Source organism: Suricata suricatta, chromosome 2 (genome assembly GCF_006229205.1).
Source record: "Suricata suricatta isolate VVHF042 chromosome 2, meerkat_22Aug2017_6uvM2_HiC, whole genome shotgun sequence".
Taxonomy (NCBI): domain Eukaryota; kingdom Metazoa; phylum Chordata; class Mammalia; order Carnivora; family Herpestidae; genus Suricata; species Suricata suricatta.
In genome coordinates, this window is record NC_043701.1 from 89,147,297 (window position 1) to 89,174,333 (window position 27,037).

General features: G+C 37.2%; 1 protein-coding gene across 4 annotated transcripts in view; it reads right to left on the bottom strand.

Moving 5' to 3' along the window:
- The window catches only part of ETV1 (ETS variant 1), a 93,595-nt gene that overhangs the window by 45,554 nt on the left and 21,004 nt on the right, over nucleotides 1–27,037 (bottom strand). For all 4 annotated transcript variants that reach the window (XM_029929648.1, XM_029929646.1, XM_029929642.1 and 1 more), the window contains one exon: nucleotides 258–387. In XM_029929648.1, the coding sequence (XP_029785508.1) occupies nucleotides 258–387 (130 nt within the window). The remainder of the gene's footprint in view (nucleotides 1–257; nucleotides 388–27,037) is intronic.

Below are 27,037 nucleotides of genomic sequence, written 5' to 3' on the forward strand. Positions count from 1 at the left end.
TTTTCAGACCAGGATGCATCACTGCAGGAGAAAAGCAACTAACGATGCGGATGAAAATTATTGCCTTAAAATGATTCTCAAAGTGGGTGATCAGATGGTGTACGGTTCCTCAGAGTTCTGCTGAACACACTACCTAATTAGCTTTGTTACATGCTGAAGATAGAACTCATAAAATATAATTTGAGACTTTGTATTATTCTGGACTTTGTGTGTTAGTGAGAACCACCACCCTTGACATGGACACATGACTGCTTTACCTGACATTATACAGGCACTTTTCTCCATAGCTGAATTTAAAGGGCTGTTCTTGACTGCAGGCAGAGCCGAGTTCTGAACATGGACTGTGGGGTTCTTTCTTGATTTTCAGTGGTAGGCCATGAAAAGCCACTAGAAAACAAAACAAAAATACCACAAAAATGAAATGCAGTTAGAAATTAATGCAGTTAGTAATCGGTTCTACTTTGCTTGGTTGAAATGGGCTTAACATTTCATATTAACTTACATAGCAAAGAAAAATCACATTTAATGAGCTTCGTGGATGAAACGATTACAGAGAATCTCTGCGTACTTTTTCTGCTTTTACTGTATAACAGAATGCGTGCTTGAACTCTCTCTCATTACTTCAAGCGAATCAATTATAATTTGCTTAGCTGATAATAACAATCTAGAAGCTCAGTTTTCAGAGCTTTAAAAACATTGCCAAAAATTCCAGTGATTAAAGAAGGAAAAACACAACTGGTTATCCAAGAATTAAGTGAAGACTGGAACATAATTTTAAGCATTACTGAGAGGAAAATATCTCAAACCCATCAATAATAATGGTTTAATGGAATGATAACTAGGCTAGAATAAAGAAAATTCAAGTGCAGGTCCCATGGTAACTGATGATAATTTGGGCAAAAAAATTAAACATCTTTGAGGTCAATGTTCCTTAATAAAATAAAGGTAAAAGAACTGCCTATCTGCTTAACAGAGCAGGGAGATAAAATGGGATAAATATCTGAAAATATTTTTGACATGTAATCTACCATAAAATAATTCTTCTATATCAAATGATACTTTCTCCTTTTTCATATGACCTAATGGTTATACTTATATGTATTAATGCTTAATATATTACAAGGATCATGCAAAATTGAATTCTAGAGGAAATATGTATGTTTGGGAAGAGTCATAGCTTTAAAGCTAATAAACAAATAACACTATATATTTTTTTATTCTTATACATAAAATTGAAAATTAGAGATCCTATTAGAATAATTAAAGTGTTAGTAATAAATGAAAAATTAGCAAAAAGATAAAGGAAAGTAGACATGAGAATGGATTTTATTTTCATGTACAATATGCACAAATATGACTAATCAAGAGATAAACACAAGAAAAATACATTCTGGAGATTTATTCTAACTCATAGGAGAACTGGAATTAAAAAACAAAATACTGAGGTTGTGCAGTTGGTGAAAGACCCACTCTTGATTTTGTCTCAGATCATAACCTCACAGTGGTGAGATCAAGCCTATTTTGGGCCCTGTGTCAGGCTCCCCCCTAAGTGTGGAACCTGCTTGGGATTTTCCGAGAGAGAGGTTTCCCTCTCTCTCTGCCCCTCCTCTGCTCATGTATGTGCACATGCACTCTCTCTTGCTCTCAAAATAAAGAAACATCACAAAATATTAAGTCTGTTTCAGTAAAGACAGATATGACAATAAGAGAAACTTCATGGTTTTGCTGCCATTCGATCTTGACTGTAACATTACGGCATTATACACGTGCACTTGTTTGAATGTCACGTACAATTCACAATAATCTGATACCAAGAACTATCAGGCTATGGGCAAATATATGCCATTTGTTTGGATATGTACATAATTTTGACAGAGATGTTCAATGACACTCAAGAAACATCTGAAACACTGTAGAATATACGTTTGCCAAAGAAATAAATAAACCTCACCTAAATTAGCTAGGAAAAACTTAACAAATAGTAATAAAATAATTTCACTGAAAGGTCTATTTCAAAGTTTTTCCCCTTGATGTACTGTGAATTTAATATGCCCACTCAAAGTAAAGAGTAGAGAAATAGAAACAAAGGAAAAATTACGTGTATTTTCAAATGTCAAGAGTACTCATGTTCATTAACTCTATGAAGTTATAATTTATTAACCATTCAGACAGAAGACATTTAAGAACATGAGGATTTGTGAGGATTCTAATGTGAATCCTACTAAAACTATTAACTACAAGCCTAAACAACTATAAAAAGGCAACTTAAAGGCAAATAAGACATCTGCATATGGACTACCTATTAGATATTTAGGAAATTATCATTTATTTTATTGGGTGTGATAATGGAATGGCAGATACACATACAAAAAAATTAATGTTAGAGATTCATAAAGTATTTACAAAATATAATAATGTATCTGGGATTTTCTTCAAAATAGTCTAGGGAAAAAATGAGGTATGAGGGATGAATCAAATTAGAAAAATGTTGATAAATGTTAAAAGTTGATTGATGAGTAGGTGGGAGTTCATTACATTATTCTCTTCTAACTAAGTCCTAAATCTGCATGATAAAAACTTTTTAAAACATGAAAAAGTCCAAAGATTTAAAGCAACATTGTATAAGAAAACTCTCTGCCTGTGTTTGTGTCTATAAGGTACTTACTTCTCAGAATAACAAATATTGTATGATGCAACCATACATTTGTGGCTTTCCTAACAGTTTCCAACTATTTATTACTTCTTTGAACATATGCAGTAAAAATGTGTATCCCCAAGTTTAGGACTTGGGATTATGTATTGAGCTTTACATTTTCCTAAGAAAAAGCAGTAGTAACACATCAGGAACTCAATCTATCACTCAGAGCAGTACCAAATCATTACACCTGAGAAAGCAGATCTACTTCTTATGAATAAGAATAGGTGAGGCCTCGAGAATAAATATCAATAAGATGCAAAGTTCATTGTATTTATCAAAATATCAGATATATCACAGACTACTATATCCAATACTAGTCGCAAATCTTTGTACTATGAGGGGGGATAAAATTGATGAACAGGACAGCAAAAGCCTCAACCATAAAAGAAAATAACCTACAAATTTTGCTTCACTGAAATTAACAACCTCTCTTCCTCAAAACACTATTAAAAGATTACAAAGTAAGCTATAGACCCCAAGAAGATGCTTTCAGTAAAAGATTGGACAAAAAGCTCATAATAAGAATCATTAGAAGTTCATAAGACAAAACCAAGGACCCAGTGAAAAGTAGGCAAGTCTTGGACAGGTAGCCCTAAAAGGAAGACATCCAAATGGTAAAACAAACAAAAGAACAACAAAAAGCATATATAAAAAGGTATTCAACACCTTTACTTATGAGGAAAATACAAATAAAACCACATGAAATTATCATACACACACTAGAATGCAAATCAATGCAAAAGACTGATATTACCAAGGTTTTTTTTAAGTTTATTTATTTATTTTGAGAGAGAGAGCGTGCGCGCACATGAGCAGGAAAGGGGCAGAGAGACAGGGAGCCACAGGATCCCAAGCGGGCTCCATGCTCTCATTGCAGAGACAAACCCTATGAATCTTGAGATCATGACCTGAGCCAAAATCAAGGGCACCTAACTTCCTGTGCCCTGACATTACCAAGTTGTGAAGAAGACCTAGAGGAAGAAGAGCTTTTATACAAGCTGCTGAGAGTGTAAACTGATACACACACATTGGCAAATGTTTTGGCAGTATCCACCAAGGCTTCAACATAAACGAACCCCATGACCCAGTGATTTCACTGTTAGGTATATATCCAAGGGAAGGCACTACATATGTTCACCAATAGATATGTATAAAAATGTTATAGCAGCTTGACTCAAAATAGCAAAATCTGGACAAATTCAAATGTTCAGTAGAAGGAAAATGGAGAACTAATTCACGTGATATTCATGCAATGAAACACTATTCAGGAACAACAAGGAACTTATCACAGACAAATGCAGAAATATAGATGGTCTCCTAGATGTGAAGGTGCATAAAAGAAGTCAAGCACAAAAGACTATTTAGCACTGAATTTCAGGAACAGACCTAATTAACTGATAGTGGAAGAATTCCTTTCTGTTGATGGATAGAATGTTAATTACTGATAAAGGGCACTAGTAATCTGCTCCAGTGCCAGGAATATTTTATATCTTGCTCTAAGTGGTACTTACATGAACATATACATATGGAAAAATCACAAACTGTGCAGTTAAAATTTCACATTATAATGAATACATATCTCAATTAAAAGGTTAAAAATATATGAAGGGTGTCAAGCAATGCTACACAACTTAAAATATTTGAATATGTCTGGCCTTCTGTTCCAGCAGAGATAACAGAGAATGTGTCCTTGGAAATGTGATTTTGTTTTTAACTCAATAGGATAAATCATTGCAGGTGAGTCAGGGAAGGAATGACAAGTCTGGGGTCCCATCAGGAATGGCGGCTAGCCTAACAGTAGCAACCTATCAAAGAGTCTACTGATACCAGCTTAGAAGAAAAAGCAGGATCCACCTTAGTGGGAATACTAAGCTGTAGCTCTACTGCTTTCAGACTGGCTCCATGAGCTTCCCAAACACACTGTACACAAAAGGTTGTAAGGATCCCCACAGTGTGAGCAGAGAGAAGTTCATTCCTAAACTTAGGATGCTCCAATCTGAGCAGTCATCAGATTTAACCAGGTGCTTCTGAAAAACACAGGGATTCACTCTCACACCTCCTATATTATAGGGTGAACTGTGCCTCCACCAAAATTCACATGCAAGTCCTTACCCCAGTACACCTGAGCACATAACCTTCTTTAGATTACTTAAGATGAGGTCATCAGGTGGAATCCAATCCAATCCAAGTCATGTCCTTGTTAAAAAAGGACATGAGGAAATAGAGACCCTCACACAGGACACCACCACATGAAGATGAAGGCAGAGACGAGGTGATGCTTCTCCAGGCCAAGGAGTGCCAAGACTGCCAGCAAATCCCCAGAAGCCAGGAGAGGTGCACAGAATAGCTTCTCTCTCACAGTGCTCAGAATAAACCCTACCAACACCTTCATTTTACACCTCAAGCCTGCTGAACGGTGAGATAATAAGCCCCTCAGTTTGTGGTACTTTGTTACGGCAGCCCTAAGCAAGCTAATACACCACTCCTCAAAATGATGATTCACTGAGACTGGGATCCATATCAAAATCCTGCATCTTATAAAAATGTCTCGGTGCTTCTCATAAGTGGGCTAATTTCAAATCCACTGTGATGCTTGGCCATAGCTAGATCCACTGTGCGCTGCACGGAAATAGATCCAGTACTTGTAAAGACTTTTAAAAAAAAAAGAAAATAGAAGATCAACGTCTTTCTATTCCGTAGATGTCCACCCTTGAGGATTTTCACGGGTTCTCGAAATCCAGAAGTTTAGGGCTCCCTACTCCCAGCATTCTGTAACATGAATGTGTCTCTAGCACATCCAATGTGTGTGGGCCTCTTAATCCTCATGGGCCCTCAGAACTATGATTTTTTTTCTACTCCTCAGCCAAATAAGTAATCCAATGAATTTGAGTTGGCTAGGACTATTTTTTAATTGCCGTGAGGAAAAAAAGAAGCCAACCTGATGATCTCCAACATTTTGCACAAGAACCCCACAAGACTTTATTTTCCTCGTTTTCACTTTCCTGCTTCCTACAGATTCTATGTCACAAAAGTGACTTCTCCTATTTATTCTTAAATAAGGAGAGCACAGAGACTCCCACCAGCGCGGGCTGAGCCGAGTGCGCGTCGGGTATTTCATCACAGGGCTGAGAGTCTGAGCGCCTGCTAACAGGCAGTTTTCCAGCTCACTGGCACAGGCACAAGTGAAAGCAGCACATTCATTTTGTGCAATTTGCTTTACCTTCCCACATGGAGTTGGTGCATGTAAAAGGCTGTTAAGTACTAAATTATTCCTTATCAAATCACCATCATCTGGAGTCATGATCAACACTAATTAAATTACTTTCACTGAACAGGGCTCCAGCCTGCTGCCGAGGCTGCTAGGTACATTTCATTTCGCTTACTGTACTGTCCTTGCTGCGTCTGAAACAGAGAACAACATGCATCTGCATTGTTTGCAGTTTTAATTAAAGTGAACCTTTCCTTCTTCCAGGTGAGTTAACGCCTTCATTTCATTTACAAAGAAGTGATAGTTCAAATAATTCTAGGTTATGTCTTTATCCCTGACTTTGGACAGTTCAGAAAATTTATCCGTGAAATCTGAAGTTTTCCTCAGGCATTCCTCAGACGCGTTTCCATGCAAACGTTTATGACCCCCAACTCCTCTGAACAGCCAGGTCTTTAGGAGAAGCAGAAAGAATACTCTAGTGATGCATCTTGCATTTTTTCTTTGATGGAGCCATGACCTTTAAAACCACACCTTAAGGCTGACTAATGATGACTGAGTTCTCCTAATGGTTATTAAATTTAAGAGCTCCAAAATACCAAGACTTTTAAAACTGCACTTGCAAAATAAACTTAACCACTTCTTCATTTAGAAGTTTACTTGGAATTATGGTATTCATCATAAAGTATTGCCTACATTAAACATTGTTTTCTTTCTTTCATTTTGTTGATGTTTATCTACTTTTGAGAGAGAGACAGAGCCAGAGCATGAGCGAGGGAGGGGCAGAGAGAGACACACACACACACACACACACACACACACACACAGAATCCAAAGCAGGATCCAGGCTCTGAGCTGTCAGCACAGAGCCCGACGTGGGGCTCGACCTCACAAACTCCAAGATCATGACTTGAGCAGAAGTGGGATGCTAACCAACTGAGCCACCCAGGCGGCCCATTAATTGTTTTCAGTTTAGAACTATGAATGTCAAGGTATCATCTTGCTTTCAGTTTATTTCTGTCTATATTCTAGAACAAAGGCAAAATCTTGCCATCATTCTACTGGAACAAAGCAATGCCCTCCACCTTTCCAAGTGCAAAAGGGTGATATATAATCATGTCTTTGGTTCAAATTACATTTGAACACCTTCAAATATAGATGAAAACAATGAATTTAAAAACTTACTCATAGGAGAATAATTTCCTAAACAATCATGACATTGGAACATTATTGTACCATTATACTGAAAACAGAACATGTTTGTTATAACAGACTGGTTTGTGTTAGTACAGAGAATAAACACCTTATAAATTAAGTTTCTGTTTATATTTCTATAGTGAAGATGATGATATCTTCTGATACATTTAAGAAAAATAATGTTTATAAATGATGCCTTATTGAACTGTGGTCTAATTTATTTCTTAAAAATTTTTAATGTTTATTTATTCTTGAGAGAGAGAGAAACAAAGCAGGGAAGGGGCAGAGAGAGAGGGAGAAGAATCTGGAGCAGGCTCCAGGCTCTGAGCTGTCAGGACAGAGCCTGACACAGGACTCAAACTCATGAACAGTGAGATCATGACCTGAGCCAAAGTCGACGCTTAACTGACTGAGCTACACAGGTACTCTGGTTTAATTTAGAATTGTGATTTAAAAAAAAAAACACTAGCTATAACTCTCTCTTTAACAAATCTTCAAAATTTACACAGTTATTACCAAATTTTCAAAGAATTTTCACCTACTCTATTTGATTTTCATCATTCGAGACCAGAAGTATCTTTATTATACCTCCCAGTTGTGCAATTGTTTTTTCAAAATGCATAAAAAAGTTAAACTTAATACCTATCCAAAGACCTAGGACTAATTTACAACAGGATAAGAATTAAGAGCCCTAGAATATTGGCTATAACTTTGATCTTTGAACTTTATTTTGAATAAACACAAGTATGATTTCCCTCAAAAGCACCGCTGTAACCTATCAGGTGTTTCTTTATCCAGTCATTCCTTCATTAATTAATTCATTTGCTATGGCCCAGATACTACACCATGCTGAGAGGGAAACAATATAAACCTATAGAATAAACAGTAAGACACAGTCTTACCATCAAGAACTCATAGATAAGTCCAATTAGAGCTTTACTTCGTTATTTAAAGTGTTTTCTCTAATACGGATTTACCCAGTCTCCTTTAAGTTTGATTAGTTCTCGTGTGTGTAATGCATATTTATGTATACATGACCTTAATAATATATTTGTGCACTTCTATCTAAAACACTTCTCAGACTATTCATGCTTACTTCTAGGCATTCTACTTTCTTTCAATTTATTACTGTGACCAAAAGCATTTAAAAATTCACACCATTCATAGTCCACTAAGGAAAAATACTACTGTCCAGCATCTGAAGCTTCCCCTAGAGTCTGGTAACCAAAATGTCACAAGTGATAGGCCCCCTTCTCCATGCGGACACTGGATATAATTACAATGAGAAGTTGCCTTGGCCCTGACCTTTCACTCTGCTCTCCTTCTAGTTCTTATCCTAAGAGTGAAATAGAGTAGCAATTTCTGTGAGTACGAAACAATCACTCTGGGAAGAGAAACACATCACATTTTTAACTACTTCTTCACTAAGTAGTAGCATATCCTCGAATCAAATCTGTGGCTTTTTAGCAAATTTTTCACAAATACCGTTTTAAAACAAAAACTCCCTAGAAATACAGAGCCTCTATGAGAATCTCCTGATTTTGATGTTGAGATTTCTGATCTGCTCAAAACTTCTGCTTTAGAACGGTGTTCCAGAACAGGGGTTGGCACATTACCGTGCGCGGGGCACATGGGGCTTGCCACCTGTTGTGCTAAATGAAGTTGTATTGGAACACCGTCCCACACAATCTTTGAGATATAGGCCAGGGCCGATCTGAGTTCTACTGGACTGTTTGTGAAAAACCCGATGACCTGCAAAGCTTAAAATGCTTACTGTCTGATCCTTCACAGAAAAAGAGTTTGCTGATCCCTGTTCTACATTATGGTCTACAATGAAAGAAGAGAAAGAAAACATAAAAGTGAATGGATAGAACAGGACACCGGCTATGATAGGGTTTAGGTAAATTAGTCAACAAAGGCCACCTGATTTTGCTTTATTAACGCTTTGTTTACACTGAGTCGCAAACCAAGTGGGCAACCTCATGCAGCCACTTTACAGGGGCACACACAAACATGATGAAAAATCACATGACACTGAGCCTCTAAAACACTAACGAATTTATGTTCTTTCAGGAATTTTAAGGCATTTACATAGCCCACGGGTATGTATAACATGTATAATTTTTTACACTTGTCTACAAAATAGAAATGAGAAAGTCAAAACAAATCATTCTGTAGACACTAAAATGCTCATAAAAAAAAAAAAAACTTTCTCTTGGCCATAGCAGCAAATTAAAAATGATGATAACAACAAAAAACAAACAAAAACTCTGTAAAAATGGGAAAAAGTAAATGGTAGCCATAAATTAGATTATTTAAGACCAGATACAAGCATGGCATGAAAAATGCATGCAGCCTTTTACACAAACATATGTAGTTTGGAATACCCTCGCTAGATGAAAAGCATTCACTTGAGTTAATATCATTTCAATTTCAGGTGATAAATGGGTGGCAATGACCTCAATTAGTACTCAGTTAAATTCCAGAAGCAAAGGGGAAGGCTGGTATACAAATAATGATAATAGTGTCACATGCTCCGTAAATCCATCTTCCAAGACACACAGAAAAACGGAGGCACTTCCGCTGCATCTGAGCCTCTCACAGATTCTTTTCCAGTACATTTACCTCTTCTAAACCCTCCCCACCCCCACGGTGTGCACACACCACTCACATATACACACACCAACATCCATTACTAAAGGGCCTAATCTCAGATATCAGCAGAGTGCCTTTATGGGGCCATTAAACCATTTCTCTTGTTTACAGTGCCTGAAGAAAGATGTGAATTATGTCTGTGACAAAACAAGCGATAACATTTCTAAACTGCTATCAAAATGCAAACTGAAACACATTTAAGGACAGGGACCCTGATTCAAGTTTTCGTGATTTTCCATTATTTGCAGCTTCTGGAAATACATTCCACTGTAATATTTCCAAGACAGGAATTCAGACCATAGCATGGCAAGGTGATATTTATTTTTTCTCTAATAATATTCTTTAAATGACATAATGTTTTTAAAGGAATATTATCAGTTGGGCTAGTCCCCAAACCTAATTTGCCTTTTGACACTCTTCTGACAATACAGAAGATGTTGCTTAGTAGTAATCACAAAGGCAAAATAAGGAAAACTCTCACCCCTAGTTATGAATCTAAGAATTTTTGATTTATAGAGGACATTAGGTATGATCCAGTTTTAGAGACGGAGCTAGTGTTTGTGCCCAGAATCTATTGTACTAAAGGAATCACAAGTGGAAGTCAACTGGGTTAAAATATTTAAAAAAGGACAAGCTCCTTTTATTAGAAGAAGGCAAATGGCTGTCGGTCTGTTCCTACCTGGCTCCCAGAAGTTAATACCCTGTACCTGCAAGGAACTTCCTGTGCAGTATGAACACCAGAACTGAGCTCAGAGAATTCATCCGTGTCTCAGAAAAGGGAATCAAACTATTGTTTCCCCAAAATACCAAACTCCTATCATTCTCAGTGTATGCACACTCTACTGCAGAAACCCCTGAATGGTCCTGCCACGGATGCTTCTGAATAAAAGAGAGGTACTTTGACAAGTCTGGACAGTGATGGTGCACCTCACGGCCCCATCCAGAATCAGAGGTCCACAGACTCGGAAACCAGTGCTGAGGGCAGTGCTGAAGTCAGAAGCCAGAAAACCTCACTATCTTACAGGGTAAAGCCTTCTGATGATGTTACAGCCTCACAAGACAGTTATTTCTTAAAAGTACACTTAATCAACCCTCTCTACATTGCAGGGTGCCATTATGCTATCTTAATAGACAGAACAGAATGGACAAATGTTCTGGGTTTGGGCCCGTGGAGCTTCTCTTCAAAAATAGCATTGCGATGGAGATGCAGCCAACTTTTACTCATCTGAAGGTCATTCAACTCTCGGCCCTGATGATCTAAACCAGAGGTTGCCAATGTTTCCATTTGGCTTGTGGGATGGTTTCAAATCATTTCTTACTGGGATCTTTTGCAAATCGGCTTCAAAATCTCTTTCTAGTTTAGAAATCCAAGTTTCTGGCTTCTCTAGGAAAAAACACAAGATCCAGCAACACTTGGGTCCACTTTCCAGCCTGAAAAACACTTGGCTCAGCCCATTATCAGCTGGCCCTTTGGCCAGGATACCCATTTTCCTATTGGCTATAGTCCCCACCAACCCCACCACTCCACACCTGAGTTGCTCTTGTGCTAAACTCATTTCATTCACTTAGATGCTTGGCATGCCAGTTTCCTATTGTTTAGATAATTATAAGTAAGAAACCATTAGTGCAGGTGTTTCCACGTGTAGATATATACATGCATGTGTGCATGCCCGTACACACACACACATCACCTCTAAACAACAAAAATATTATAGAACTCAAATCACTCTGTCTTAGATCCTCCAGTATTCAAGTGTTCTCAGGCAATAAGGGATAGTGGCAGAAGTAACCGACATTTAAATCAGCCTAGTTGCAAATCTCCTACTGCCCTTGCCAGCTCTAAGAATGGGCAAGCCAGGTAACCTTTCTCTGCTTCAGTTTCCTCATTTATATAAAACAAAAAGAGATGATAATAGGACCTGCCTAATGGAGTTGCTGATATGATTTAATGAGACACTGTGTAAAGTATACGGTAAATGCTCAATAATGTTAGCTTTCGGTGCTATTATCACTCAAATGCAGAATCACTGGACATAACACCTAGAAAAGAGCACACAGTTGGTTCAGAAACAAATGAGCATAGTGGTAAAGAGCATGGACGCTGAATCTGGGCTTTGCTACTTGCATGCTGAATGACTTCTGGTAACCTGAGTAACTACTCATGTGATTCAGTTTCTCCCTGTGTAATAGGAGACCTCCCTCATGGCGTGTACGTCAGAAATACATGAAGTGATGCATGTGAGAACCTAGAACAGTACCTAGAACATGGTAAATACTCAGTAAATGTTAGTTATTACCATTATTAGTTCAACCACTTCCTTTCAGAGAGAACGAACCAAGACTCAAGGAAGTAACGTGACATTGCAAGAATACGACTTCCAGCCATCAGACTATTATTTCGCTACTTTTTTGAGTTCACCCCATTCCTAATTTTATTTTGTGCCCATCAACTACACACTAAGAGCAAGATATTTATATATGGAGAGGACTCTGTAAGGAAAATGTATTCTGACAGAAGTTGAAAGCACACAGTACAGCAGGCCAAACGAGCACTGGGTGAGGAAACAAATACAGCTTACCCTCAAAACAACTCGGGTTTGAACTATGCAGGTGCACCTCTCTTTGGAGTTTTTGACAAATAGAGGACAGCAGTATAAATGTATTTTCTCCTCCTTACAATTTTCTTAACGCTTCCTTCTCTGTACCTTAATCTACTGTAAGAATATAGTATGTGATATGTAAAACCTAGAAAATACGTATTAATCGACTCACAACTTAAGGTTTCCAATCAATAGTAGGCTATTGTTAATTAAGTTTTGGGCAGTCAAATGTTCTACATGAATTTCCCACTGTGCAGGGGCTCAGCATGCCTAATCCCCACACTTCTTGAGAGTCAACTATAATATCTACCTAGTTGCTGCCTCACCCATAACTAGCTGTGTGATCCTGGATAAACTGCACCCCTTTCTGGGCTTCCGTTCCCATCTATACAATGAACGCATGAGACTAAGCAAACTTTCTTGGTAGCTTTACAGTTTCAGGTCTGGGAGTAAGAACCTGCTTACAAATGTCGGAGAGAAGAGGAAAATGTAAAGATTTGATATAAGAATCCAAAAGGCATAATATTCTGAGTCCACAAAGAACTCCGCACACCTCATTAATAATTGAGGGTATTACCACCTTTTCGCCAATAGTGGTCACTGAAATTTATGATCATGAACCTTTATCGTCATGAAAAACAAAATCAGGTGTAATCTACTATATTCAAGAAGGAAGGGTACATAAAGCACATTAGAAAAGGGTACATGCAATATGTTAGCATTTAAAAATGCCTGATTCTTTAAAATGTATTTCATGGACCACCTACTTTCTAGGTGATGGGGGTAATATGTGATTATATTAATAAAGCACAAAGCAGAATCAAAACACAGAGTCATATTGCTAACTTTAAAAGCATCAAAAGCACTTTAACTGACAAATAAAGAGACCAAGTACAAAACTGCATGGATTTGTTCCTCTAAAATTTAAAGCCCAATCCTGCTCTAACAGTACATGAGTGGTCATGGCACTAAATGATCCCCGTCTTCACAGACTATGTGCCAGGAGAAAGTGCCCTGGGAGGAAACTGGTCCTTCCATCTGGAAAAGGATAAGAACAGAGAAAGGAAGGCCTTATGTATGAACAATCCAAATCGAATCAGTTTGCATTTTGCATTGGCTGCAAATCAGATCTTCCTACCCCTACTGGTCCAGTAGATGGAAAACAGCACGACACTATTTTTTTGGAAACCAATTCTGTACAGTGAGCCCAAACATACAGCGCTTCATATCCAGCTGGCAGGAATGAAACCTGAACAAGCTGCAGCTATTGGAGAAAACAGATCTAATAAAAGGAGGTAAAGTTCTGAATCAAGATGCCCAACCGAATCTGTAACCTCTCAAAAATGGCTCTACTTAATTACCTGATTATGACCTTTATGCCTAAGGAAAACACCTCTTGGGCAGAACCTGTTGCACTCTGCTTGAATATGGATATTCCTTAAGCCCTACAAACTTACAGAAATAAGTATGACTTCTCTGCCTAGTAATTCTGTAATTCCTTTCAAACAATAGAGAACGTTATTTGGAAAAGACTGGGCGGTACTTATTGTTTCCAGCCGAGGAGAGGCTGGAATATCCCGTCACTACCTGGTGTTTCTTAGTGTAGCATCAAGGTGTTTACAGGAATGCTCTGGCAGATGGGCCCTGCATAACACCCAGACACCAAGAGTGCCCTGTCCTGACCACGGTGTAACCACAAAAATAGGCCCTTCCCACTGGAAGAAAAGGTGAAAGGTGGGCATCCTCTCTCCTGCATCCTTGGCCTTCCTCAGAGCAAACCCTAGAATGCCACCCTCCATAGACCATCTCTATAGCTCTCTCACACATAGTTCGGGGTCGGGGGCAGAGTGGTAAATGTATTTCTTGCAATCAACTGATACAGAAAAGAAGAAGGCTAATCGTAGAAAGTAATCAATGTGGATGGTAACACACAGAGATATTTCACTAAGAAGTAAGACACAATAAATGTGATCTTTAACTTTCCTTTGTTATTAAATCACAAACACAGGAGCTCTGACCTAAAATTGTACATTAATTACTCCATAGACCATGGTAACATAAAAATACAAGATGAAGATAGTATCTCATTGCCAAAGACTTCCAATCACTAATATGCCTGTCATCACTTTGGAATAATAATTACTAAAAAGACCAGCAGTTTCTAGGTTTTGTAAGTTTCACTCACTAAGGGCAGGTATGCAAATAATTTTTTTATGAAATTAAGTAAAATATTTTAACCAGTTTCCATGAGAAATCATCACCCCTTCAGAAATATTTTGCCCATTTTAAAAGCAATGAAATCAGTAATTAGTGATGCAAATACTTGCTTGAATGACTTTATTACCGTGTTCTTCAGCACGAAAGCAATATAATTCTAAATTTAGAATTCATCTCACATGCATCAGCATGATCTGAAGTCTTTAAATAAGCCCAGAGGTAAGAAAAATGGTGCTCAGCCTGCAGAATGAATGCCACCACCAAGCCAACTGAAATTTTAAATCTACAGACCTCCCTCTCAAAAGTCTAATAACATTCTATTAGTGTTCCATATCTCGGAATGTTTGTGCTTTACTTGTTTTAGTATGTACCCCCTGGAAAAGCTCAATTCATTTTCATTTGGTGAACCTGCCCTGCTTGGAAAATTCCATTTGCTTTCAAGTGAGTGAATCCTCACTTTTCATTCATAATTTTTCTTCCAGGCTATATGTGAAAAGAGCCTGTGATTTACATGGTCTAAAATTGAACACTTCAGTACCAAAATAACACACTGGATAAGTCGGAAGCAACACTCAGGTGGCTGAGGTACACCTGTGGGCATTCTGATGTCACCCTACCGAAGACATGATAGAGATCAATTCAGTTATTATTAGCCACTTGGCTCCTTGTTCAGAAAGATCCCACTAGCAGATAAAGTTGTAAATACGTTCTGAATACCAGAGCTACAAAAGTTTGCCCAAAAAAGAAAGCCGGCTGGCTAGCACCAAAAAAAAAAAAAAAAAAAAAAAAAAAAAGGTACTTTTTTAGTAAATGCCAATAAAAACTTTACAGGCTGCCAAAATAACAAAGATATAATAATTAGACAGGAAACTTTGCAATTTTCCTGACAATAAACATGTTCTTAAAAAGAAACTGTCACCGGGCCTCAACTGTTACATCTGTGAACACGAGCTAGGGTAAACCCTACAAACAGTATATTTAAACCAACTACTGGGGCACCTGGGTGGCTCAGTCAGTTGAGCACCTGATTTCGGCTCAAGTCATGATCCAATGGTCTGCGAGTTCAAGCCCCATGTTGGGTTCAGTGCTGACAGCTTGAAGCCTGGAGCCTGCTTTGGATTCTGCGTCTCCCTCTCTCTCTGTCTCTACCCCTCCCCCTGGTCATGCTCTGTCTCACTCAGTCTCAAAAATAAACATTTAAAAATTTTTTAAAAAATTAAACCAACTACTAATTTGGCACAAAGTTTTTCTAACTTCTTCCCCAAAAGAAATTTTGGAATTCTCTCTAAAAGTAACTTGTAATATTAAATTCAACGTATATTAGAGCAGTTTCCATGAGGAATCACCATTCCTCTAGAAAAACTTCTACACAAACTGTTTTGCCCATCTTAAAACATGTTCATCTAACTGTATGAGATTCAGAATCCCCCAAAAGGAAATGAGAGATACATGAGATGTAAGAATAAGACTACGACTAAGAAGCCACATTTTTAACCCCAAAAGATTCTTTGTAAGGAGAAAAATTGTACATGAATATTAGAAACATCTAGAAAAGTGTACTTTATCCTTTATACAGCATCTAGAAAAGTGCACTTTATCCTTTATTACAGCAGATAGTCTTGATGTTACCCAAGGTTTCTTATAGAAGTCCATGAGACTTTTTCTTAACTTTATTTACTTATTTGTTTTTGAGAAAGAGTGAGGGAGAGGGTTGGGAGGGACAGAAAAAGAGGGAAAGCGAGAATCCCAAGCAGCAATACAGGGCTTGAACTCACGAACTGTGAGATCATGACCTGAGCTAAAATCAAGAGTTAAATGCTCAACAGACTGAGCTACCCAGGAGCCTGAAGACTTTCTTGTAAAGACTCACAGCTAAGAACCAGTGTTTGCTTCCTACACTGTGCCAAAGCCATCACTGCCTCCAGATGCCAATCAAAATTTGTCATTTCTTAACAATAAATATTAATTGAAAAACATCTACAGCTCAAGAGTGATATCAGAATAATGAACTATAAAGTCTACTGACACAAGGCCAGCCTTCACCAATAAAACAAGAAGCAAACAACTGAACAGTAATAAAGAAAACCAACCAAGAGAAATATGGATAGGCTTAGCCATGGCCATGAAATATCACAAAAGATCGACTATACAATAAACTGATTTGACTGTGTGCTGTATGAAGCCAATGTCAGTGATTGGTGGGTGTATACCCAGATCACATTTCCATAGCCAAAGGCTATAATCCCAAGAAAACTGTCATTAGAACAGACTTTTAGAATTATATTAGCATTTGGTAAGTATTTTTTGAGATTTAATGTACTCATTTTTTAATAGATTGCTCCCTTTGACTATGTTTTTAAAAATGTATTATAGGTTAGATTAAAAATTATTTTTTTACTAATGGAACATATCTGTAATTTTTAACTGGCATAACAGTTGGATGTTACAAATCACAAATGACCCAAATCTGATGACAGTATCTCAGAAGAAGTTTAAGAGATTGCTCCTGTCCACCTTCACACACTCTACAATGAGCACTTATCAAGAAGTACTTCAATCACGGATGTACAACTTTTTAAGTGCAATCTCTCTACCCTGCAAACTGATTTATATTAAAACGTATTTATTTAAAGTTACAAAATCCATTTGACTTGGTTGATAGGCACCTTAGAATAGCTCAAAACATAAAAATCAAGTTTTATGCCACTATTAATTATATACATTTGTAACCAAAGACATTTTCTTAACTTTCACTCTTTTTAAAGTATCCCAGAAATCCTTCTTAAATGTGTAAAAAATGATCCTTAAATTTTTATTACACTTTACTGAGTTTTTGATGTTAACTTTCTAGCTAGTAGTTCAAAAGATGCCTGTTTTCTCTTTTTCTTTTCCGACTCTAGAGCCTCGCCCCTGTGTGATCCCCAAGTGCATTCTTGAGGCCACATAATGGGAGAAAACTCCTTATAATAAGATCATTGTGATCCTTCAGGAACCAAGCCCTGTCTGATGAGAACCAAGACAACTCACCAGTTACTAAATTTGGCTTCATAACAATAGTGTCATGGCAACATTCCAATGTATTTTTTTTTTTACTGTGACTTGCTAACTGCAGATAAGGGGAAATTAGATTACCCCATTAAACATAAAATATAGAGCATAACTAGGTAGCAGGGTTGTACAGGTGTTATCGGAAATAGAAAACAGTAGCATGTAGGTAATAATATTTGAAGATTACGAATCTTTTTACATCTGTCTTGGGCAGAGCATTTTGTGGTAACATCAAAATACTAATCCTTGCACAATCCAAGTCTTTATGTTACTCAAGATAAACAGATGCACTAACTAGGATGTAAATTCTATTACCTGATATTATTTTCACATAAATTTTACTTAAATATGATAATCACTAATCCTTGCAGGTTTTTAAAATTTAGATGCAAGGTATACATAAATGGATCCCTATTCTTCAATGAAGTGGTACCTCCAAACAATGTATGCTCATGTTTAACTGCTTTCTTTTAAGCAGTCAAAACTATATTTACTGCTATGTCAACCTAAAGCACCATTTAAATTTAACCTGTTAAGACTCTTAGATGTTAAATGCACGCCACGTGAATGAACACATATTACCAAGCCTGCTATAGGTCACAGGTTATACAGGGATAATCATTTCTCTATAATTTAGAGATGATGATAAGGACAACAGCATTCTTTCAAGCCCCTTAGTTGTTTACCAACAAGATGCAGTATAGGAAACTCATGTGTAGAATGGGCTTCTGTTTTACGTATCCTTTGAATGGTACATTCTAAAAGACAATCTAATTCTTTAGGACACAGAGCTCTGCCAATGGGTCTGCTGTAACTCCATGTATATATAAGGTGACCAGTAGTTGTGTCAAATACTGCAGCCAGATGATATAGGCAACAGCTTACATTAGCACTTAAACACACAAAGAAGATTTATACAGTCCTCCTTTGTAATTGATAGTGCCAAGAAACGAGAAAAATATGAAGATGAAAGAGTCCTTCTACTCTCCTTCCATGTGTGCAAATAGAAATGAACTTTGGAGGAACACATGGATACCACCTGGAAAACAACTGTGTGATCACAAACATAATAGGCCTGGTTTGCATTCTCTTCCTTGCCCTTTGAAGTTAATAGGAGCTTTGTAAATTGAGGGTGTGCACAGGGATAAAAAATTAAATCAGATAAAGCATGATTTAAAAGGAGTCTTTCCTTACAATGCATACATAAATTCTTGGCCAGTGAACATTTGTTTGAGCTACCACATTAGATTACATGAACATAATGATAAACTGTCCGATATATGTGCATTATTTAGTATGTTATTTGTTTTAAATATAGTTAACTACAGTGTGCTTATAGGTTCAAACACATTTCCCCGCCCCCTCCCAAAAAGCATTTTATATTCATTCCCTTTGTCCTTTTCCTCTCCACTTTCTCCTCCTGAGTAATCTGACATCAAAAATTTCATGCTTAGGAATTTCCAGGCTGGCCCGTTTGTTCTTAGGATAAATCCCAAATAAATGTGATTAACTTGTGCTGACTCATGAAATCTGACTTTCTCTGACCTATAAAACTTTATCTCCACCACTATCCAACACGCATCTCTATCTCCAAATGCTGCTGTCATTCTCTAGGGGGACAGAGAAGGCACTTGCCTAGTTCATAGCAATTAACACCTGGTCTTTATCCCATCTAATGGGTCCTCCCTTCATTACTGTGTAAGTCACATAAATAGTGAAGAGCCACTTGAGGGGTGGTGAGGACAGTTCCATGGAAAATTAGATTAAGAAAATTATAGGATTAAGTTCCACTTCTATGACTCCTACTCAGGCACTAACTTCCTGTCACCTCGGACAAACTGTTTAGCCCTAAGCAACCTATGTTTGGTGCACAGCTTTATCTCCAACAGGTGAAGAGTTGTTGTTAAGAGTGTAAACTTCAGAGTCAGATCTACAACTTGGTTGCTGTGTGTCAAGAAACAATCCACTTAACTACTCTGGGCCTCATTTTTTTTTCACCTGAACAAAAGCATAAAATAGTTCCTACTAAATAAGGTTATTGTGAAGACTAGATACATAAAGGAATAAAGGGCTAAGAAGAGGATCCACAAAAAAGTGAGCACTATGCAAATATTAGCTATTATTATCCATCAAATACAGAGATACTGGGTAGATAATCTCTGGGTTCATTTCATTTCTACCATTTCATGAGTCTAGTTTCCAGTTCAGGGCATGTTTCATTTTCTTCATGAAGCCATTCTCAACTATTCCAACCTATGTTGACCTCTTAAAAAAAAGTATAGAATTTACTATCTCTAACATTCATTTAATTTTAGTCAAGTGGTTTTTGATTCTTAATAATGTAGTAACAGTGGTGTTCATAATTGTAAATGTCCTGACCTCTTTTATCCTTGTTCCACATCTCTGGTGGCCTTACTACCGTGAGCCTCTCCGTACAAGAGGAAACGGAAGTATTCAGAGATTAAGTGACCCAGCAAAGTCACCCGGCTAGAAAATAGCAGATGGGGGGCAATGATGTCAGAACCTACACTCTTAGCTACTGTGTGAACCCCCAGCTCTACTGTATCTTAACTATCCCCAGCATGTTCTCTCTCCTCCAACATCTCAGTATGCTTTCTGAAGTCAGGGATTATTGGGTTCGGGGAGGCATTTTTTTTTTTAATGTATAAGAACTGTATCCTAAATTAATAAATACTTAGATATCCATCTATTATCTTGGGATTTTTAACTATACAAGTAATTTATACACTTTCTAAAATGGAAAACTAAAACACATGGCTTAAAAATCATTTGATCTGCTGAACCATTATTTTCTAACATGAATTATGAACAGCCATGAGTGTTTCCTAGAGAACATTATGCACAGACAATCTTCCATACACACTAGAAAAAGAACGAGGTCTTTCACAAATTTGTAATGTATACGCTGCCACAACTGTAGTATTTCCTCCTTTTGAGTTGGTACTGGAACAAAATGGAAAGAAGTTTAATGTTTACTTTTTGGACAACAATTTATTCGGGATACCTATTGAGAGAAGATATATTAGCAGCATTGGTAGGAAGAGGAAAAGACATCACAAACCACATCCTTTTACTGCTAAATCAATCAAATGCAATCATTTTGAATTTGTTTTAACCATATTGTTGGTGTTACTATTTTGAAAACCGTAGCTTATAAAATCCTCTGGCCCCAAAACAGTATAGAGGTTAACTATACACTGACAATGTCTTACTTTTTTTTTTTTAATGTTTTATTTATTTTTGATACAGAGAGAGACCGAGCATGTGAGGGGGAGGGGCAGAGAGAGAAGGAGACACAGAATCTGAAGCAAGCTCCAGGCTCTGAGCTAGCCGTCAGCACAGAGCCTGATGCGGGGCTTGAACCCACGAACGTGAGATCTGACCTGAGCCAAAGCCGGAGGCTTAACTGACTGAGCCACCCAGGCGCCCCCAATGTCTTACTTTTATAGAACACTGAGTTATCAACTATTAGCCTACGTACCAAAATTTTGGCATAAAAGATCTCATTCAATAATTATATCAACTCATTTACTTTCCCTAACTTTTACATAAGAGGCTCAACAAAGTTAGGTAACTGGCCCAAGACCACAAAAATGATAAAATATGGAACGAAGCACTGAACCTATATGAGTTTGCCTCCAAAGCCAACAGGTCACCTGTTGATTTTATTCAGTATACCTATTGAGAGAAGATATATTAGTTGATTAGAGCTACTTCAAGATCTTTTCTCCAGGGCTGAACAATCCTCTAAGGTTAGTAATAGCAGTATTTCTTTTGGGTACAGCTAGAATCTATTTTTCTTACATTTAGCATGCAGAGGCAATTGTTGCAATTCTTCAATTTGAATTTTTCTTCATGTGGCTTTTGATTTTCCATGGAAGCTAAAAATATAAGGATGTGTTACCTTATAAGAATGAGAACACTAATCCTCATGAAATACTTTGGGTCAAACACATCTAGTCTGGTAGAAGCCCAACCACTGATTAATGCTTGATTTATGGGAGTAGAAGCTATTTTATAAAGTTGGTCTTAGGTCATTCACAACTTAATCAACCAATTGCTTTTATGTGGGCTTCCAGAAGGCCATCTCTAAAGTCAAATATCATTTCGCCACAAGTGGTGTTACAGCAAGGGTCCCATGGATTAATTTTTATTATTTAAATAGGAGATGATCATAAAATTAGCACCCTTCTAATACAGTTCTCATCTTGATTATTGCTATTTAACTAGTGAAATTTTTTTCTTCGAGCTGAGTGAACACTGTAATTATTATTGCTTTGCATTGTAAAGGTTGCATCTTAATTGAAAAATCAACACTTTTTTCATTTTCAATGAATACATGAACTTCGAAATCAACAAAAACATTGAAAATGCAGGCAATTTTGCTAGACCCACAAATTAGAGTGTCCTCGATCAATCAGAATTCATAACCCATAATCTTAAACATAAGATGTTAACTGATCCTATACCCGGGCCAGTATTAGAAGTACCAAATGCTTTCAGCTCAACTTTCTGTTTATAAACCCTACGGTCAAAGCAACAGAAGGTTTGAACAAACACTTCTGACAGTGTCGCTGTGAATAGGTACTGAGCTGCACAGTGTAATCAACGGAAAAAGGTCAAGTTATTCTTACAATTATTTTACTGTATGTAGAGAGACAGCCTATAAGTATCATTATGCTTATAGGTATAGATATCATTTCCAAGTATGAAAAAAACAAAACAAAAAGGTAAACTGATCAAAATGAATGCATTTTATAATAAAAATTATAGTATAAATTATATATTTTGTATATGTCATATATATTTGTATATATGTAGAATAAAAGCTTGTACCATTTCCTTTTATGTCCAAACATACATGTCTACTATATTCCATACAGACACACATAACTTTATACATATGGGTGTGTGTGTGTGTGTGATATGCAAGTTTTTCCTAGCGGGTGGTAACATTATTATCCCTGTTTTATAGGGAAGGAAAGGAGGCACCATGATGCAAAGTTGCTTATACAAGGTCACATACTATTGAATGGCAGAGACCTGAACTCCAGTGTCCACGATCCAACCCCTTGCTCGTATGCAGCTGCTGCTCTCAGTCCCCTGAGAGAATGCCATCACTCCACATCTCACGACTTTAGTGTTTTGAGCGTGAATACTATGTAAGAGCAGCAACAGATATTTAAAATGCACTATGAGATCCAGTGTCAAATGTGATCTTCAGCTAACTTCAGCATATTAGTAGCAAATATTTCTGACCTAATTATGATACTTATAGACAAACAGTGTCCCGAGCACAATTTAAAAATTCTCTTTTGAGAGCACCATTATTTTGTTAAGCAAACATTCAGGATTCCTGAAACTGAGGCTTATGTATACACAGAACTGAACCACACTTGTACAATCCAAAACACGAGGATGAAGATTTTCATAGAGTAATCGGGAACTTACAGGGTTATCTAACCCACCCTAGATTTCCATAAGTGTCTTATTTTCTACATCACGTTACATGTCAGAAGACATTTATAAATAAGAAATATTTTTGTTTTATTTTTCCTCAGTTTATGTCGTACGAACATACAGACTTATACCTCTGTGCACAGCCTCTGGGCAAAAATATTTACATGCATTTTTGCCACTTGTGGAGTCATAGCATGTCAATAAATGAGTGGTGACCACCGCTGGCTATGTGCTGTCCGTGGACAAGAGCAAATGCTGCCCAATGAGTCCTGGTCTGCCATTCACTACTTACAGGACGGAGCCCGTGTGAGCCTCGTCCGCTCTGCTGCCATCCCAGGCCGCTGTGAAAAGCGAATGAGATGAGGGATGTGAAGACGAGCTATGACCTCTAAATGCCTAAGCAAATAAAAAAAGAGATTCGTAGTGTCACTACTGTTGTTTTTATCTTCCATTCCATAGCATGTAGCACAATCCCTGGCACTCTGAAGGTGCATGATCTAAACTTATTTTTCCTTATGAGAAAAAAAGCTTTCTGGTTCTTTACCGAAGAGGCTGCATTCTACCAAAATAAAGATGCCAGATCTTTAGATGCTACAACTGTTATCCACTAAACTACAGAATTAATATCCGAATAAGAGTGTTTTTTTTCTGATTTCATAATCCCAGACTTTGTGTGTATTTTACGATGTTTCCAGTTACTACGATTTTGCATTAAGGCTTTAGGAGGCATTTTAAAACCAGTCCTCACCAAAAAAAAAGAAGAAACAAAAAAAGAAAGAAAGGTTTTATATATTTAGGGAGAAAGAAGGTAGGAGTGGGAGATTTGCTGATGATTAGAATTTGACAAAACATTTAACAACAGTAAGAATGGAATATTTAAACAAAATACAGAAGGAGCCATTTGGCTATGTGGGTCTCCTTATGTGTACTTCAGATAACTACCTCTAAATATATATAAATGGATAGGTCTATGCATTCCATAAGCACATTATCCAAACCTTCAGAAATTGCCATTTAAAGGCCAAGAGCCTAAATTTTCACTTTGTGATCAATGGGACAGCTTTATCACAAGATGAGGTGACTGAAGTTTATTGATTAGCTGATAACCTTCTAATGCACTGGCCTTTAATCTGCAATAAAACAGTGAATGTAAGGAGAGCTTTCAGAAAGGAATACAGGGTTTGATTATCCTACTGGAAAACAATGTGGAGAGACTCAGGATGGCAAAAGACCCAGAAAAACAGAGCGATGACATCCAGTTACTTGGCTTTCCCAGCAGACCCGTGAGCTGAGACAACTGTGTCACCTGACGTTCTAACCCAGTGCCAAGAACCAGAGTGAAATCAAATCAACATAATAAGGCTGTTGTGTCCATGAGGATGGAGAAAAACAACCTCAAACAGCAGTAAAAGTTCATTTCACAGCATGACTGCCATTTCAAAGGAAAAGCTAACATTATTGAAGTGAACACTTCAATATTATCCATATATCTTGATAGGAATGAGCCATTTTTACCCAAGTTCAGCGGCCTTAATAGTATGTGACAGAACCTTTGCTAGCTAATCTGTGGCTGAAAGAAAACCACGAAAACCTAATGTTTGGGCCTTAAAGTAACAGCATTAAAAAGTTTAGAGGGAAAAGTGGACAAAGGGGGAAAGATTTCTTTCTGATCAAAATTTACCCAGACTGGGTATTGGTTCTAGGTCTTGATCATAATTAGGGCAAAAAATCTAAAGAACAGTAAACTGTGATTGTGTACAAACACATTAAAACTGATAGAGTGGATACACAAAAACCTGGCATGAAGATATATCTAAGTGTATCCATTCCTTCCTACAACAAAAAATATATTTCTATTAATGAGGTAGCAACGCTTAAAGTAACTTCTTTAACAAAAAAATGGTTGAGAAAAATATTTCCTACTCCAGTGGGACAAATAGAATATTTGATAAAGAAAAGGTCACTAATAAGTGAAAGAATCTAGGTTTGTAAAAAGTCTTATTTGTGATTTTTCCAAAACACAAGTTTCAAATCACAGAGCCAAATAACCTCGCTGGACTTCAGTTTTTCAGCTTTAAAACGAAGAGTTTTGATATCATTAATCTATAATGTCTCTCCAAGCTGTAGCTCTGGGATTGTCGTGAATATTTACTACTACTTAGGGGAGGCCATAAGCCCTACTACTCTGACTAGTACCAATACTAATACTTCTGCTGCTGCCACTACTACATCATTTGCCCACAAGGTTCTTCTCCCGCAGTGAGGAACTTACACCTCAGAAACATTTTTCAGGTCAAAAATGGCACATAATAAGCACCAGGCAAATACATGATGTATCATGAATCTCTATCAAAGTCTGAATAAGTAAGAGAAAATCTTCGAACCGGGGAAAGGCAAGCTCTGCAGCCGAGATGGGAAGCAGAACCCCTCCTAAGAACCCAGTACTCACACCTTCCTTTCCCATGGCTATGAGCTCAAATAAGTTCACAGAACATCTTTCTTGGGACAAACCCCTATGGGAAGGTTCTCTTTGTCTCTCTCTACCTTGAGAAGAATTTTATCCACAGCAGTAATAATAACAAGATCAATGCCCTGTGTGAAGAACACTCTTCGTTAGTGGTGAAGACTGTTTTTAAAAGTAGTAACAGTTGGTATACAAAGGACAGGTCAAAGATTTCTGTCTCTAGATCTGTCTCCACTCAGTCAGTGGAACATGCAATTTTAATTTTGGGCTCATAATTGCAAGCCCCATGTTGGGTACACAGCTTAGTTAAAAAAAAAAAAAAAAAGAAGAGTAGTAACGATTGTGAAACTTTTACAAGTAGACTGAGTACTGGCCCTTGAGAAGGGAGACCTCCCCAGATAATCCAAGTATGAGCTGCAGCTCCAACCTATATAATTTCAACCACCTCATGCCTTAGTTATTTGATAATTTTATGTCCTAGGTTTCTTTCTATAAGAAAGGGGTAAAATAGCAGTTATTTCAGGGTATACGTGTTAAGTGGAGATAACTGGAAAATGTATCGTGAGATAAGAGCATCAAATAATATTTATTAGAGAGCCCTAATCTGATAACAAGAACTGATCACTGATAATGCGACATAAATACAAATGGCTTTCCATTATTCCTCTAAGAAAACTGAAACATGGAAAAATAAAAGCAGATAAGTTACATTAGATTTCAAATGACATAAGCCACCTGTGCATACATATGTTTAAAGCATTTTTTAAGGTTCTAAATATCCAAGAAGCTATTCTTTCAATTCACTGAATACCTACAGGTGAATTATACCAAGATGTGTAGGACATGATCCATCCTCTATAAACCAACTTAAATATTATTAAAATAGAGATGTATATTTAGCATTTATAAACACATAGAATTCATTAATTCTCACTAAGATAAGCAAAGAATAAATGATATTCATGAATGAAATGATTCATGAATGAGTATGATCTCAAAAAGTAGGGTAAGTCAATATTCTGCATATATAATAATTGCCACTGGAGTACATGACTTATTAAAAGACGGAAGATAATTTTCTTAGTCACTATCACAGGAATTTAGGCATAGGCTAAAAGAGGTGCAAACACAGGCAATGACAGCAGTCCACTGGCAAGCCCAATCACAGTACCTTTGAGCAGAGTGCTTTTTGTAGATCATCATCTGAATACACAATGACTATGCACTCACAGTGACCCCTATAACAATTTCAGTCCCTTGACATGGGATGAATATGATCTTACTTATCGCTTACATGCAGTTTAGAATGTAAGTTCCATGAGAGGAGAGTTATTTTTCTTGTCTGTCGACCATCGTACTATCAGTGTCTAGACAGAACATGACACATAATAGACTCAAAAGTTGCTCATTAAATGAATAAATATTTTGAGTCTTATAAATCTACTTAACATCCTCAATAAAAATATACAACT